A 17,539-nucleotide genomic window follows, 5' to 3' on the forward strand; every position below is an offset into this window, starting at 1 on the left:
CATAGCCAAGTTCGAGATCTTCCTCGAAGCTGCGGGAATAAGGGACGCCGACGCCGAACGAAAGCGGGCAATCTTCCTGAACTACTGCGGCCCAGAAATATTCGATCTCGCCCAGACTCTCACCGATCCGCTCCCAGCCAAATCCGTCGCTTGGGACGTCCTGCAAACCAAGCTCGCGAGCCATTTCAAGCCTACGAAACCAGCCGTCGTTTTCCGGCACCAGTTTTCAAGAATGGCCCAGCTCGAATCCGAATCCATTAATCAGTTCGCGACGCGTCTTCGAACGGTGCTTTCAAAATGCAAGTTTGATAGCCCGGAAGATCGCCTCACTGATGCCTTAAACCGGATGGCTCATTGAGGGTTTGCGCTGACTATAAGTCTACGCTCAACAAAGCCCTCCAACATCACCCTTACCCCATTCCAGTGGTACAACAGCTCCTTCACTCCCTGGGGGAAGGGAAAGTGTTCGCAAAAATCGATTTAGCCCAAGCTTACCAGCAGCTCCCTGTCGATGAACCAACAGCACTCGCACAGACAATTGTCACCCACAGGGGTGCATTTAAATGTACCAGATTACAATTTGGGGTAAGCATAGCTCCCGGGATTTTTCAAAGCATAATGGAACGTTTGCTGTCAGGAATTAAAGGGACCATTCCCTATTTTGATGACATTTTAATCTCAGGAGAAAACCAATCTCAACTCAACGAAAGAATAAGAGAAGTATTACATAGACTACAAGATAAAGGGCTAAGGATCAAACCTGACAAATGTGTGTGGGGAACCAACAGTGTAGAATTTCTAGGATATAGAATAGATGGGGAAGGCATACACCCCACTACTGAAAAGTTAAAAGCCATCAGGGAAGCCCCAGAGCCACAGAATAGAACAGAATTGCAGGCATTCTTAGGCCTTCTAAACTTTTACTCTGTCTTTTTAAAACAGAAGGCAACAGCAGCAGAGCCTCTACACCGGCTACTGCAGAAAGGAACCCTTTGGACATGGGGGAGAACTGAACACGAAGCCTTTTTACAAATAAAACAGTTGTTAACTTCCGCAAGTGTAGTAGTCCAGTATAGCACGTTACTACCCGTCAGGCTTACGTGCGATGCGTCCCCATATGGCGTAGGAGGGGTTTTGGCACATGTGTTGCCAAATAATACAGAGGCCCCAATTGCTTTCTTTTCAAGGACAATGACCAATACGGAGAGAAATTACAGCCAACTAGATAAGGAGGCTCTAGCGTTAGTGGCTGGGGTGAAGAAGTTCCATAATTATCTCTTTGGCAGGAGTTTTGAATTGGTTACCGACCACAAGCCTTTACTAGGCCTCTTAGCCCCCAACAAACCAACTCCCCCATTTATGTCTCCAAGATTAATCAGGTGGGCCTTGTTCCTCTCAGGATACCAGTACGAGCTCATTCACAAAGGGGGTAAAACCATCAACCACGCAGATGGTCTCAGTAGGTGCCCAATGCCAGAGTTAGTAGAGGACCCTGCCCCATCTGCTGATGTTTTAATGATAGAGCTCGAAGATAACCCACTAACTACTGCAAGGGAGGTGGCTGCGCACACGCAGCAAGACCCAATTCTAAAAAAGGTGGTAAACTGTGTACTTAAGGGGTGGCAGAATGACTCTGTAGAATCTGATTTATGTGATTTTAAAACCAAAAGACTGGAATTGTCATATGTTAAAGGTTGCCTGTTGTGGGGTGATAGAGTAATCATTCCTGGAAGTCTAAGGACCAAAGTACTCACAATGTTACATGTGGGCCATCCTGGGATTGTCAGGATGAAGGGCCTAGCTAGGGGGCACTTATGGTGGCCAGGTCTGGATACTGATATTGAAAAGTGGGTAGCCAAGTGTGATCCATGCCAAGAGTCGCGGCCTAACCCCCCCAAAACAACTCCAGCAGAGTGGGAATTCAGGGAGGAGGGGACTAGATTGGGAAGTATAAAAGGGTCAGAAAAGCCATTTTTAAACTGCACTTTCAGAACACAGAGGAAGAGGAGAGGAAAATAGTGCTGTTTACAGTTTGTATTCTTGAATTCAAGGAGGAGGGTATATAGCTGGCTGTAAGGGGAAATTTCTTTGGCTGATACTGTTATTGAATTCAAGGAGGAGGGGATATAGCTGGCTGTAAGGGGAAATTTCATTGACTGATTGCGTTATTGAATTCAGGGAGGAGGGGACTAGATTGGGAAGTATAAAAGGGTCAGAAAAGCCATTTTAAACTGCACTTTCAGAACACAGAGGAAGAGGAGAGGAAAATAGTGCTGTTTACAGTTTGTATTCTTGAATTCAAGGAGGAGGGTATATAGCTGGCTGTAAGGGGAAATTTCTTTGGCTGATAGTGTTATTGAATTCAAGGAGGAGGGGATATAGCTGGCTGTAAGGGGAAATTTCATTGACTGATTGCGTTATTGAATTCAGGGAGGAGGGGACTAGATTGGGAAGTATAAAAGGGTCAGAAAAGCCATTTTAAACTGCACTTTCAGAACACAGAGGAAGAGGAGAGGAAAATTATATAACTATAAACCAAAATCAGCAAAGTTTGGTAGCAATAGGGGTTCATTTTCTTGCTAAGTACCTGTATTCCAATACATTCTTAAGATGATTGGCTTGGTACAGTGTAACACTTGTTTGGCTGTTGTGTTCCGTAGTACCTTGTGGAACTTGGGGTACTGCCCTCTTTGCATTAGGACATCTAGGTTAGATGGCGAGATCTCTAGATTGCAGTCCTTAGTTTGTAGCTTGCAGGCAGAAGTGGAAAGATTGTCCCAACCACGTGCTGTATTGCAGCCATGTGTGCAGCCTCCACTTCCACAGCGCCCCCCGAGGAGGAGGGCTGTTTGGACAACTGTTGGTTCAGGAAGATTACGTGCAGTTGAACAAAAACATAACAATTTTGGTCTCTCTGTATCCAACTCCTATAATGTTCTTGCGGATTTAAATAGTAAGGATGTTGTAGATATTAGCAAGGCCCCTCAGGCGGAAAATGAGGGGATGTTCAAAGGAGAAGTTGTTGTAAATGAGGAACATAGTGTCACCAAACCAAGTCCAGTTAGTAGAAATAAAGAGAGGACACATGTTCTTGTGGGTGACTCGATTGTCAGAGGTGTTGATTTGGGACAGAGGAAGGATGTGGTGAAGGTGATGAGGTGTCTTTCAGGAGCCACTGCCCACAGGGACAGGAGGCGGATTACAAACATTGTCAGGGCTGTGAGTAAAGGTAATAAAGTTGATGTGGTGGTGCATCTTGGCACAAACGATCTGTCCCAGAGAAATGTTAATGTAGTAAAAAGAGATTTTCAAAGTCTAAGTGTGGAGCTGGGTAAAATAACTGATTCAGTGACTTTCTCAGAGGTGTTACCGGTTTGTGGCCAGGAGGGTAAAACAAGTTGTATCAGAGAGTTTAATGTGTGGTTAAGGCAGTGGTGTAAAGCTGAAGGTTTTGGTTATGTAAGTCATGATGTCAGTAGATGGTCTAATAGGGAGTTGTTTAAGAGGGATGGTTTGCATCCATCATACAGAGGTACCCAGGTGCTCGGTGAGGAATTCAGAGCTTTTTTGGACAGGCATTTAAACTAGGTAAAGGGGACAGAGATGTACCAGATGTGGAGGATTTCTGTCCCCGACCAATGAGGATACATCAGTTTCTGGAAGCTTATGAAAAGGGAGCTGAAAATAAAATAGATGTAGTTGTTGATGATAAGGGGCAAACTAATAATGAAAATAATGTTCTTCGGGTAATGTGCACGAATGCTCGAAGCTTGAGCAACAAGCTCTGTGAGTTAATGGCCATAATATCTAGAGATAATTTGGATCTGGTTGCCATAACTGAGACATGGTTTAAGGATTCCAATGAATGGGAAATATCCATACCAGGATATACACTGTATAGGAAGGATAGAATAGAGAGAAGGGGAGGTGGAGTAGCCATTTATGTTAAAGAAAGTCTAAAAACAATACTAATTCAAAATACATGTAAAGATCTGGAGACCCTCTGGATTTGCATGCAAAATAAAGACGGTTCTGTCATTAGAATTGGGGTGATCTATAGGCCTCCAGGGCAATCTGAGGAACATGACAACAAGATGGTGGATGAGATTACCCTAATGGCAGTAAAGGGAGATATTGTGGTTATGGGTGATTTCAACATGCCTGATGTTGACTGGAATATCCCCAGTGCCCTTACATGCAAAAGTAAGAATATAGTAGAGGCCTTTACAGGAGCAGCTATGGCACAGCTAGTTAAGACACCAACTAGAGGGGAGAATATTCTAGATTTAGTTTTTACAAATGGGAATCGGGTTTCAGAGGTCAAGGTGGGAGAAAATTTAGGTTGCAGCGACCATCTATGTTTGTGGTTTGATGTAAAAACTGATTGTGAGCAATCCTATACTGCAACCAAAGTATTGGATTTCAGAAAAACAAATTTTAATGCAATGGGGGAATATTTAAATAATGAATTAAAGGGGAGGGATAAAATGGCAGGAGCGAGCACCCAGTGGACTGTATTAAAAAAGGCCATCTTAAAAGCCACAAGACTTTATGTAAAGCAAGTAACTAAAGGTAAAAGGAAGAAGAAACCGCTATGGTTTAGCAATGATGTAAGGGCTATAGTCAATGAAAAAAAGGCTGCCTATAGGAGGTATAAAGAGTCTGGAAGTATAGCTGATAGAGAGGTGTATAAAATGAGACAGAAGGAGGCGAAACAGATAATATATGCTGCTAAAGCCTCAAAAGAGGAAGAAATAGCAAAATCTGTAAAGAAGGGGGATAAAACCTTCTTCAGATATATTAGTGATAGGAAGAAAAAAAACTGCAGCATCACAAAGCTTAGTACCGGGAATAATACATGCATTAATGGGAATAAGGAGATCGCTGACCATTTCAATAGCTACTTCTGTTCAGTTTTCTCAAAGGACACCTTACAAAATAATACTATAGAGGGATATAGCATTGCTTCCAGCTGTACGGATTCAGCTCCAGTGATCTTAGAAGCCGATGTCTTAGAAGAACTTGAAAGATTAAAGATAAATAAGGCAATGGGTCCAGATGGCATCCATCCCAGAGTTCTTAAAGAACTCAGATCTGTCATTGCTACCCCCCTGACTGATTTGTTTAACCAATCCCTGTTAACAGGAGATGTTCCTGAGGATTGGAGAATGGCCAGTGTTGTGCCTATCCACAAGAAGGGCAGTAGAGAAGAAGCTGGAAACTACAGGCCAGTTAGCTTGACATCAGTTGTAGTTAAAATGATGGAGACTCTACTCAAAAAGAGGATAAATCAGCATCTAAAAAACAATAACTTATTGGACCCAAATCAGCATGGCTTTACTGAAGGCAAATCGTGTCAGACTAATCTCATTGAGTTCTTTGACTATGTCACAAAGGTGTTGGATCAAGGTGGTGCTGTGGATATTGCCTATCTGGACTTCAGCAAAGCCTTTGATACGGTTCCACATAAAGAGCTGATAGATAAATTAGTGAAGATTGGACTTAATCCCTGGATAGTTCAGTGGATTTCAAGCTGGCTGAAGCATAGACATCAGAGAGTTATTGTTAATGGCGAGTATTCTGAGCAGAGACAGGTTACAAGCGGTGTGCCACAAGGGTCTGTTCTGGGTCCTATTCTTTTTAATATGTTTGTGAGTGACATAGGGGAAGGTTTGGTAGGGAAGGTTTGCCTATTTGCCGATGACTCTAAAGTGTGCAATAGGGTTGATATTCCTGGAGGGGTCTGTAATATGGTAAATGATTTAGCGTTACTAGATAAATGGTCAAAGCAATGGAAACTGCAGTTTAATGTTTCCAAATGTAAAATAATGCACTTGGGGAAAAGGAATCCTAAATCTGAGTATTGCATCGGCAGTTCTGTGTTAGCAAAAACTTCAGAAGAGAAGGATTTAGGGGTAGTGATTTCTGACAGTCTCAAAATGGGTGAGCAGTGTGGTCGGGCAGTAGGAAAGGCAAGTAGGATGCTTGGCTGCATAGCTAGAGGTATAACAAGCAGGAAGAGGGAGATTGTGATCCCCTTATATAGAGCGCTGGTGAGACCACATTTGGAGTACTGTGTTCAGTTCTGGAGACCTCACCTACAAAAAGATATTGACAAAATTGAACGGGTCCAAAGACGGGCTACAAGAATGGTGGAAGGTCTGAAGTATAAAACGTATCAGGAAAGACTTAATGAACTCAATCTGTATAGTCTGGAAGACAGAAGGAAAAGGGGGGACATGATCGAAACATTTAAATATGTTAAAGGGTTAAATAGGGTTCAGGAGGGAAGTGTTTTTAACAGGAAAGTGAACACAAGAACAAGGGGACACAATCTGAAGTTAGTTGGGGGAAAGATCAAAGGCAACATGAGAAAGTATTATTTTACTGAAAGAGTAGTAGATCCTTGGAACAAACTTCCAGCAGACGTGGTTGGTAAATCCACAGTAACCGAATTTAAACATGCCTGGGATAAACATATATCCATTGTAAGATAAAATACAGGAAATAGTAAAAGGGCAGACTAGATGGACCATGGGGTCTTTTTCTGCCGTCAGTCTTCTATGTTTCTATGTTTCTATGGGAACAACCTGCAGGGCCTTGGTCCAGGGTCCATATTGATTTTGCAGGGCCAGTGGGGTCACAATATTTCTTAATAGTGGTAGATGCATTTTCCAAGTGGGTGGAAATCATTGCAATGAATAATATAACCACGAGTGCCACCATTAAGGTTCTGCGCCATTTGTTTGCCACCCATGGCTGTCCTGACATCTTAGTGTCAGACAATGGCCCCCAATTGACAGCCAGGCAATTTGAATTATTTTTAGATAACTTGGGGGTCAGACATGCCCTCATCTCGCCTTACTCGCCCTGGGCTAATGGTTTGGCAGAACGATACGTTCGGGTTGCAAAAGAGGCATTGCGCAGGTCAGGCCCTGGAGATGTACAACAGCATCTGGACCAATTCTTGTTAACACAACATATTACACCAAATTCCCACACACATGTAAGCCCTGCTGAAATACTAATGGGAAGGAAACTGAGATCCCCACTGGATAGGTTACACCCAAGGTTTTGTACTCATAACCCTTTGTATGTGAACCCTGAAAGACAAATGTATTTGGGTCAAAGTGTTTTTGCAAAGAATTTTGATGGGGGTTTGAATTGGATGAAGGGAACAATTGTACAACAAACTGCTCCTAAAACATACATTGTAAAATTGGATGATGGTCGAATGTGGAAGCGGCACATTGACCATGTACGAAAGCGCATTGAAACCTCCCCTGAGCAAACCGCTAAAACAGACGCTCCCACTCTAATAGACTGTAATGCGCAACCCGCCTTAATGGACATTCAAATGGACTTATCGAGTAAGGAAGGATCCTCCAGCGACGCCGAGCCATCTTCATCCTCAGAGGTCGGTGTTGTGCCTGCCCGATCGACTCAGCGGGCCGGAGCCCAAACCAGGCCCCAGCCGCACTGGGGAAGTGCAGGCGAACCGACCTCCACCTTTGGAAGCGAGGACTCAAATGAACTGCGCAGGTCGGAGCGAGCCTCGCGAAGACCAAGCAGATTGGAGGATTTCGTCACGTGGCTTTCTTGAGTGATGTGTTCTGACTAAGGAGGGAGGGGTGTTGTATCCTTGTAAATAGTTGGTTCCGTGTGGAAACGTTGTCTGAGCGGGAAACAGGAAGTCGCGTCTGATTGGCTCAGACGCGGGCTGCTCTCTTTTGGCGGGAGCTGCAAATGTATAAAAAGAGCGGTTTCTCCCCAGGTTGAGCAGACGGTATTCCGCTGATTGTCACTTACCTATAAGAGCTGAAATAAAGGAACCGTCTTTACCTAGCCTTGTCTCTGGACTTTTCAGCCCCCACCCTCCTTGCCTTTCGTAAGCTGCTTAAAACCCACCTGTGCCGTCAGGCATGGGGGAATTGAAACATCTCCCCCTTGCCCATGTAGTTTTGGTCTATGATTGATTGTGTGCTTGTTTTTTATATATATTGGGGTTGCTTTTATGGACTTTTTAACTTAAAACTGTAAATTATATTGCTAAATATTAGATTTGTTACTATGTACTGTTTTTGCCATTGTTGTGAGGCGCCCGAGTCTGCGGAGAGGGACGGTATATAAATCCAATAAATCTAATCTAATCATATGCTGCAACGTCCTGCCTGTCGGTGACTACTTCAGCTTCAACCACAAGAACACAAGAGCACACAACAGATTTAAACTTAATATTAACCACTCCAAACTTGACTGTAAAAAATATGACTTCAGTAACCGAGTTGTTGAAGCGTGGAACTCCTAAGAGATCAGTAAGGGGCGAGTACAAATGCACTAGAGTGCCTTCCATCCCCTGTCCTATTGCTCTCCTATATCTCCTATACCTTTCTTCTATTCCTATATCTCTTCTTCTATTCTTTCATTGATATGTTCTATTCCTATACCTTCTTTTCTATTATTTCTTAGATATATTTTACTATGAGTATCTCCTCTATAACCTTCATCATGTATTTTACTAGGTGTATATACCCACTAAAACCCTCATTGTGTATTGGACTAACTAACTAACTAACTAACTAACTAACTAACTAACTAACTAAATACATACATACATACATACATACATACATACATACATACATACATACATACATACATACATAAAATCTTCATGACGCCTTAACAAGAACCACTGTCCTACAGGATCACAGGGTAGATTCTTTCTACCAAGGGTGGTTTCTGGATCCTTTTGCCGCCAGTTCACCCAGGGTTGCATGGGCAAGTGAGAAGCAAAATCCAAGATGGCGGCACCCACAGAGACACTGACAGAATCAGCTCCGTGATGTCATTGACAAGTTACTAACGGTTCTAAAGAACCGGTTAGGACTGGTAGGAACCCACGTCTGCTTTCTGCTGAATTTAAACCAGGAATTGGCAGCTTCTGATTCTAAAGGACCCGTTAGAAATATTCATTTCATGCCGCACACACAAAATGGCTGCTTTGGGGCTTATTTTTAATATAAGTTGTATTAAGAATTTTTACATGTGTAAAAGACAAGCATGAAGGAAAACTGCGCCCTGAAAAGAAGGAAAAATAAAGAGGGAGAGAAAAGTGCAAAAACCGAAACAGTAGAAAAGAAGAAGAAAGAGAAACTGGCAACTTCGGAATCCTTTTTAACAATCATGAACAATTTTTTTTAGTTCCTCCAGCCTCACTAATCTAAAAATCCCTTCAGCAACTTGATCAGACTTTTTCAGTCATTCAGTCCACAAGTCGTCATTTCACTTGTTTTTCATTTTCAGCAGAAAGTCCCCAAAAGCTTACACAGGTCTTGGGAAAGTACTTACTGTTTTCCACAAAGCTGCTTTAGGTAACCTTATAGCTTACCTGGCTACTTACCAAATTTGAGAACACAATTTTGTTTCTTCTATTTTACCTAAAACGCCTATTATTATCATAGACGAGATTAGACGAGACTAGACTAGACTAGACTAGAATAGACTAGAATAGAATAGAATATAGACTAAACTAGACTAGAATAGACTAGAATAGATTAGAATAGAATAGAACAGAACAGAACAGAATATAGACTAGACTAGACTAGACTAGAATAGAATAGAATAGAATAGAATATAGACTAGACTAGACTAGAATAGACTAGAATAGAATAGAATATAGACTAAACTAGACTAGACTAGAATAGACTAGACTAGAATAGACTAGAATAGAATAGAATATAGACTAGACTAGACTAGACTAGACTAGACTAGACTAAACTAGACTAGACTAGACTAGAATAGAATAGAATAGAATAGAACAGAATAGAATATAGACTAGACTAGACTAGACTAGAATAGAATAGAATAGAATATAGACTAGACTAGACTAGACTAGAATAGAATAGAATATATACTAGACTAGACTAGAATAGAATAGAATAGAATATAGACTAAATTAGACTAGACTAGACTAGAATAGACTAAACTAGACTAGAATAGAATAGAATAGACTAAACTAGACTAGAATAGAATAGAATAGAACAGAATAGAATATAGACTAGAATAGAACAGAATAGAATATAGACTAGACTAGACTAGACTACACTAGAATAGACTAGAATAGAATAGAATAGAATAGAATTGATTATAGACTAAACTAGACTAGACTAGACTAGAATAGAATAGAATAGAACAGAATAGAATATAGACTAGACTAGACTAGACTAGACTACACTAGAATAGAATAGAATAGATTATAGACTAAACTAGACTAGACTAGACTAGACTAAACTAGACTAGAATAGAATAGAATAGAATAGAATAGAACAGAATAGAATATAGACTAGACTAGACTAGACTAGAATAGAATAGAATATAGACTAGACTAGACTAGAATAGAATAGAATAGAATATAGACTAGACTAGACTAGAATAGAATAGAATAGAATATAGACTAAATTAGACTAGACTAGACTAGAATAGACTAAACTAGACTAGAATAGAATAGAATAGACTAAACTAGAATAGAATAGAATAGAATAGAACAGAATATAATATAGACTAGAATAGAATAGAATAGAACAGAATAGAATATAGACTAGACTAGACTACACTAGAATAGACTAGAATAGAATAGAATAGAATAGAATAGATTATAGACTAAACTAGACTAGACTAGAATAGACTAGAATAGAATAGAATAGAACAGAATAGAATATAGACTAGACTAGACTAGAGTAGAATAGAATAGAATAGAATACAGACTAAACTAGACTAGAATAGACTAGAATAGAATAGAACAGAACAGAATATAGACTAGACTAGACTAGACTAGAATAGAATAGAATAGAATATAGACTAGACTAGAATAGAATAGAATAGAATAGAATATAGACTAAACTAGACTATACTAGAATAGACTAGACTAGAATAGAATAGAATAGAATATAGACTAGACTAGACTAGACTAGAATAGAATAGAATAGAATAGAACAGAATAGAATATAGACTAGACTAGACTAGAATAGAATAGAATAGAATATAGACTAGACTAGACTAGACTAGAATAGAATAGAATATAGACTAGACTAGACTAGAATAGAATAGAATAGAATATAGACTAAATTAGACTAGACTAGACTAGAATAGACTAAACTAGACTAGAATAGAATAGAATAGACTAAACTAGACTAGAATAGAATAGAATAGAACAGAATAGAATATAGACTAGAATAGAACAGAATAGAATATAGACTAGACTAGACTAGACTACACTAGAATAGACTAGACTAGAATAGAATAGAATAGAATTGATTATAGACTAAACTAGACTAGACTAGACTAGAATAGACTAGAATAGAATAGAATAGAACAGAATAGAATATAGACTAGACTAGACTAGACTAGACTAGACTACACTAGAATAGAATAGAATAGATTATAGACTAAACTAGACTAGACTAGACTAGACTAAACTAGACTAGAATAGAATAGAATAGAATAGAATAGAATAGAACAGAATAGAATATAGACTAGACTAGACTAGAATAGAATAGAATAGAATAGAATATAGACTAGACTAGACTAGAATAGAATAGAATAGAATATAGACTAGACTAGACTAGAATAGAATAGAATAGAATATAGACTAAATTAGACTAGACTAGACTAGAATAGACTAAACTAGACTAGAATAGAATAGACTAAACTAGAATAGAATAGAATAGAATAGAACAGAATAGAATATAGACTAGAATAGAATAGAATAGAACAGAATAGAATATAGACTAGACTAGACTACACTAGAATAGACTAGAATAGAATAGAATAGATTATAGACTAAACTAGACTAGACTAGAATAGACTAGAATAGAATAGAATAGAACAGAATAGAATATAGACTAGACTAGACTAGAGTAGAATAGAATAGAATAGAATACAGACTAAACTAGACTAGAATAGACTAGAATAGAATAGAACAGAACAGAATATAGACTAGACTAGACTAGACTAGAATAGAATAGAATAGAATATAGACTAGACTAGAATAGAATAGAATAGAATAGAATATAGACTAAACTAGACTATACTAGAATAGACTAGACTAGACTAGAATAGAATAGAATAGAATAGAATATAGACTAGACTAGACTAGACTAGACTAGAATAGAATAGAATAGAATAGAATAGAACAGAATAGAATATAGACTAGACTAGAATAGAATAGAATAGAATATAGACTAGACTAGACTAGACTAGAATAGAATATAGACTAGAATAGAATAGAATAGAATAGAATATAGACTAAATTAGACTAGACTAGACTAGAATAGAATAGACTAAACTAGACTAGAATAGAATAGAATAGAATAGAACAGAATAGAATATAGACTAGACTAGAATATAATAGAATAGAACAGAATAGAATATAGACTAGACTAGACTAGACTAGACTACACTAGAATAGACTAGAATAGAATAGAATAGAATAGATTATAGACTAAACTAGACTAGACTAGACTAGAATAGAATAGAATAGAACAGAATAGAATATAGACTAGACTAGACTAGACTAGAGTAGAATAGAATAGAATAGAATATAGACTAGACTAGAATAGAATAGAATAGAATAGAATAGAATATAGACTAAACTAGACTAGACTAGTTTAGAATAGAATAGAATATAGAGTAGAATAGAATAGAATAGAATAGAATAGAATAGAATTTTATTGGCCAAGTGTGATTGGACACACAAGGAATTTGTCTTGGTGCATATGCTCTCAGTGTACATAAAAGAAAATATAGATTTGTCAAGAATCATGAGGTACAACACTTACTGATTGTCATAGAGGTAAAATAAGCAATGAGGAAACAATCAATATTAATAAAAATCATAAGGATGCAAGCAACAAGTTACAGTCATACAATCATAAGTGGGAGGAGATGAGTGATAGGAATGATGAGGAAAAACAACTAGTAGTAATAGTGTAAATAGTAGTTGCAACAATGAATTGCCTGAAACGACACGTTATCCTTCTTTTTATGTCATGCAAATGGGATCCTCTCCTAAGCTAAGGTAGGTCTCAAATGGAAGGTTTCAAGTCACATGGTGTGATTCCTTTTCTCTGTGGGCTTAATGTGTGGTGTGATCTTCCACCATGACAACTCGTTCAATAAACTGAGACGAAAACAAAACCCCGTCATTTAAATGTTGACAGTTACTGTCCAAAGCTTCATTTTTGGCCAGCTTGAAATATGAAGCTTTCCAAAGGGATAACATCTGGATTTGCTCTGGTGGCTTTGGGGAAAATTCTGGATTTAGTAAATTGGCGGTGATTTAGTTTCCTGCCTTCTTTGAAACGCTTAGGGCTGTCATTACTGGCACCCTGGCACCCAGCCTAGGCTCCTTGGCACATCCCCTGGATTCTAGAGGAAACTCTTGCTCCACCTCTTGATCTTTATTGTCCTGTGACGTAAACCTGGTAGTAATTGCAAAAGGGGAGGATATTTATTTACGAAGTCAGACCTGGCAAACCAAGCTTGGAAGATCAGCTCTTCAGATTCTCTTGCTCCTGTGGGTCGTGAAGAGATTTTTTTTGGGCTAACTGGATCTTTCACCTGCCTAACTTCAAAGGCTGGAAATGCTATGAAGACAACAATTCTTTGGAAGAAGAAATGGGGACATAGTGTACCAAGGCAGGATTTAAACTTATTCTGTGGAAAGGCAAGTTGGGCAATGGGAGGCACAGGATCTATATCATGTTGGCAATGAGTTACAAGGCAAACGATCGCCGGGCTACCTGAGTGAGATGCAGCTACTTGACTTGGTGCTGTTCCTAACTCAACTGATTTTGGCCTGCTTCCCCCTTACAACCTCGCCGAACTCTGTCAGTTGCTCACCGGTAAGTAAAAACCTTGTCATAGTGGTGGGAGGAGGCAGCGAAATTTAGAATCGAACAAGGGGCGTGTTCTGGATTCTGCCACTGCCAGTTCGCTCAGGGATACGCGGGGCAGGTACGCCGAAGCAAAAAACAAGATGGCGGCACCTACAGCGCTGGGGGGAGTGGCAGGCCTGGGTCACTGCTGGTTCCAGTGTTTACACTCCCTTGTGGACTAAAGGAACTGTTTTTAAATAATTTCTGAAGTGCTGCATGGTTGCTGAATCACTGGAGGCCTTCCAACCCTTTCTCCTTCTCAAGCTGGGGGTTGGACTAGAAGACCTCTGAAGTCCCTTCCAACTCTACTGTTCTATGTTCAGCCCTCAGCAACCAATATTATTTTCCTTTGTTCTTGCTAGAATGGATTGTTGACTACCAACGCCTTATCCCAAGTATTTTTGATATCTTGGATTTGTACGTCTATCGGAGGTTTAGTAACACAGCAAAGAGGAGGATAAAGGTGGGCATGTTATTTCCTGGGAACAAGATAAGGCATATCAACAGGAAGAATGAGCAAAATTGGAGCTGTGTTGCAGTGATGTTGCAATACTTAATGAAGACAAAATCTGTATTTCAAGGATAGTAGCAGATAGGACAGCGCTCCAGAGGGTTAATTGGTTGCCCTCTTCCATCTTTGGAAGAACTTTATAGCTCCCACTGCCTTAAAAAAGTTCAAAAGATACTTAAAGTTCCGGCATCCTTTTTTTGAACTATTACCATCTGGCTGACGGTACAGGATGATAAAAACAAGGACAAATAGACTGAAAAAAAGCTTCTATCCCAGGGCAGGATCTATATTGAATTCTATTGTATCGGAGGTGGATTTCTCCCAGTTTGGACCGATTCACCCAAACTGGTAGCAAACCACTGGTGATGTCACAATGACATCATGGAACCAGTTCTGGCATTGTCAATCTGTGGCTGCCACCATTTTAAAAAGAAAAATGGGGGGGGGGGGGGAGATTTTGTTCTGTGTTTTTTCCACCAAGTTTTCGGCACTGCACATGTGTCACGATCTTGTTTTTGGCTCTCTCTTTTTTTGGGGGGGGGGATTAAAAAAATTGGCACTGCAGGTGCCTGTGTGCACAAAGCACACTTGTACCCATGAGGCTCGAGCACAAGGCGTGGGATGAAGCAAACCAGTAGCAAGATAATTAGAACCTGCCTCTATAGTATATAGTGCACTATTAATGCAATATCAGGGGTTTTCAATTCAACTGTATAGAATGCGAAGGATGTGTGTTTTTGTAGGTATAATATGCACAGGAGATGATAATTAATTTATTGTACAAGTTGCAATGACAATAAACTAATTACAAATGAGCTATCATCACTATAAGTGTGAAGGTGTTTCAAGAGTATAGCCACTGGACACACAGATCACTTGTTTCAATAGGATTCGGTAGACGTAGTTGAGGAGAAACAGCCTTTCTTAAAAATCTTCCACATGAGATAAGTCTTTTCCTGCTTTGCTTTGTAATGAGTGGCAAAATAGGAGTATTCTCCAATTCCATTCCTTGAGGAGTAAAAAGAGGAAAGAAGATTCGAGTGAATATTAGTTACTGGATATGAAAAAGAGGAAGAGTTTTAAACTTAATTACAAGATATTCCTGAATCTTTACTCATAATAACTCCTCCAACTTTTATTTTATTTATTTATTTAGTGAAGTAAGTATTAGTAATACACATAGATATAATGCTGTTTATATACATGAGAGGGTACTAATAAGAGGGAAACATTAGGACAGGACCGGTAGGCACACTGGTGCACTTATGCACGGCCCTTACTGACCTCTTAGGAATCAGTGAGATCAACAGTGGACAGTCTAAGGGTAAAGTTTTGGGAGTTTGCTGACAAAGCCACAGAGTCAGGTAGTGAGTTCCAGGCATTAACCACTCGCTTCCTACCATTAAGTTTGGAGCAGTTTACTTTGAGTTTGTATCTGTTGTGTGCTCGTGTATTGTTATGGTTGACGCTGAAGTAGTCATTGACAGGAAGGATGTTGTAGGAGATTATTTTATGAGCTATGTTTAGGTTGTGCTGAAGGTGACGCAATTCTAAAATTTCTAAGCCTGGGGTTTCAAGTTTGGTTGCATAAGGTATTCTGTTACGAGTAGAGGAGTGGAGGACTCTTCTCGTAAAGTATCTCTGGACACTTTGTAATTATTTATGTCCGAAATGTGGTGTTGGTTCCAGAGAGATGAGCTGACAAAGGATTGGTCTGGCAAAAGTTTTGTAAGCTCTGGTTAGTAGTGTGATATTACTGGAGAAGAAGCTATGTAAGATTAGGTTAACAACTTGAAGCCTTTTTGGCGATGTTGTTGCAGTGGGCTTTGGCACTTAGGTCATTTGATATGAGTATTTCAAGGTCTTTTACAGAATGAGGGTCGTCTGCAATGTCTTGTTTATTCAGCCGCTCCGAGTCCTCGGAGACAGGCGACATACAAATCTAATAAATTATTATTATTATTATTATTATTATTATTATTATTATTATTATTATTATTTGGTGTTCTGATTCTTTTTGCCAATGTGTAGGACAGAGCATTTTTTGGTTGAGATTTGGAGTTGCCAGATGTTTGACCATTCCAACACAAAGTCAAGATCTTTTTGGAGGGTAGTAGTGTTATCGGTGGTGTTGAAGAGTTTTACATCATTGGTGAAGAGAACGCAGTTGCTTGTAATGTGATAGCAAAGATCATTTATACAGAGTAGGAAGAGTGTTGGTCCTAATATGCTGTCTTGGGATACATCGCCGTTAACAGGAATAGGATTATTTATTTATTATTATTATTTATTTATTACTTAGATTTGTATGCCGCCCCTCTCCGAAGACTCGGGGCGGCTCACAACACGTGGAAACAAATCATAAATAATCTAACAATTTAAAATTAAGATTTAAAAGACCACATATACTAACAGACATACACACAAGCATACCATATATAAATTAAACATGCCCAGGGGAAGATGTTTCAGTTCCCCCATGCCTGATGGCAAAGGTGGGTTTTAAGGAGTTTACGGAAGGCAGGAAGAGTAGGGGCAGTTCTAATCTCCGGGGGGGAGTTGGTTCCAGAGGGCCGGTGCCGCCACAGAGAAGGCTCTTCCCCTGGGGCCCGCCAACCGACATTGTTTAGTTGACGGGACCCGGAGAAGGTCCACTCTGTGGGACCTGATCGGTCGCTGGGATTCGTGCGGCAGGAGGCGGTCTCGGAGATATTCTGGTCCAATGCCATGAAGGGCTTTAAAGGTCATAACCAACAGATAGGGCGCTGCCTATTTTGACCACTTGTTTGTTTGATAGGAACACAGTTATCCAGTCATGTAGGGGTCCAGAGATAGGATTTCAGTTTTAGAAGTAGTTTATTGTGAACCACTGAGTAGAAGGCTTTATAGAAGTCTATGTAAATTGCATCTGTTGATTTGCCCTGGTCACGTTTTGTGCTCTATATGTTTTTGCAGTGTAGTAGTTGTAGACTGCAGGATAATTTTTTTCCTGAAATTGATTTTTTTGTTTGAAAAAAAGTTGTTAGTTTCTAGGGGGAGGGTAATGGATTGGTTTATGATTGATTCCATGACTTTGCATGTGACACATCAT

At 39.6% G+C, this 17,539-nt stretch overlaps 1 protein-coding gene across 2 annotated transcripts in view; it reads left to right on the plus strand.

The window, feature by feature from the left end:
- Nucleotides 1-13,716: 13,716 nt before the first annotated feature.
- The window catches only part of LOC139160305 (interleukin-17 receptor C-like), a 44,711-nt gene continuing 40,888 nt past the window's right edge, over nt 13,717-17,539 (plus strand). For both annotated transcript variants that reach the window (XM_070738033.1, XM_070738034.1), the window contains exon 1: nt 13,717-13,904. In XM_070738033.1, coding sequence (XP_070594134.1) covers nt 13,812-13,904 — 93 coding nt within the window. In that variant the 5' untranslated portion in view covers nt 13,717-13,811. The remainder of the gene's footprint in view (nt 13,905-17,539) is intronic.

The sequence above is a fragment of the Erythrolamprus reginae genome, chromosome 2 (genome assembly GCF_031021105.1).
Source record: "Erythrolamprus reginae isolate rEryReg1 chromosome 2, rEryReg1.hap1, whole genome shotgun sequence".
Lineage (NCBI taxonomy): Eukaryota > Metazoa > Chordata > Lepidosauria > Squamata > Dipsadidae > Erythrolamprus > Erythrolamprus reginae.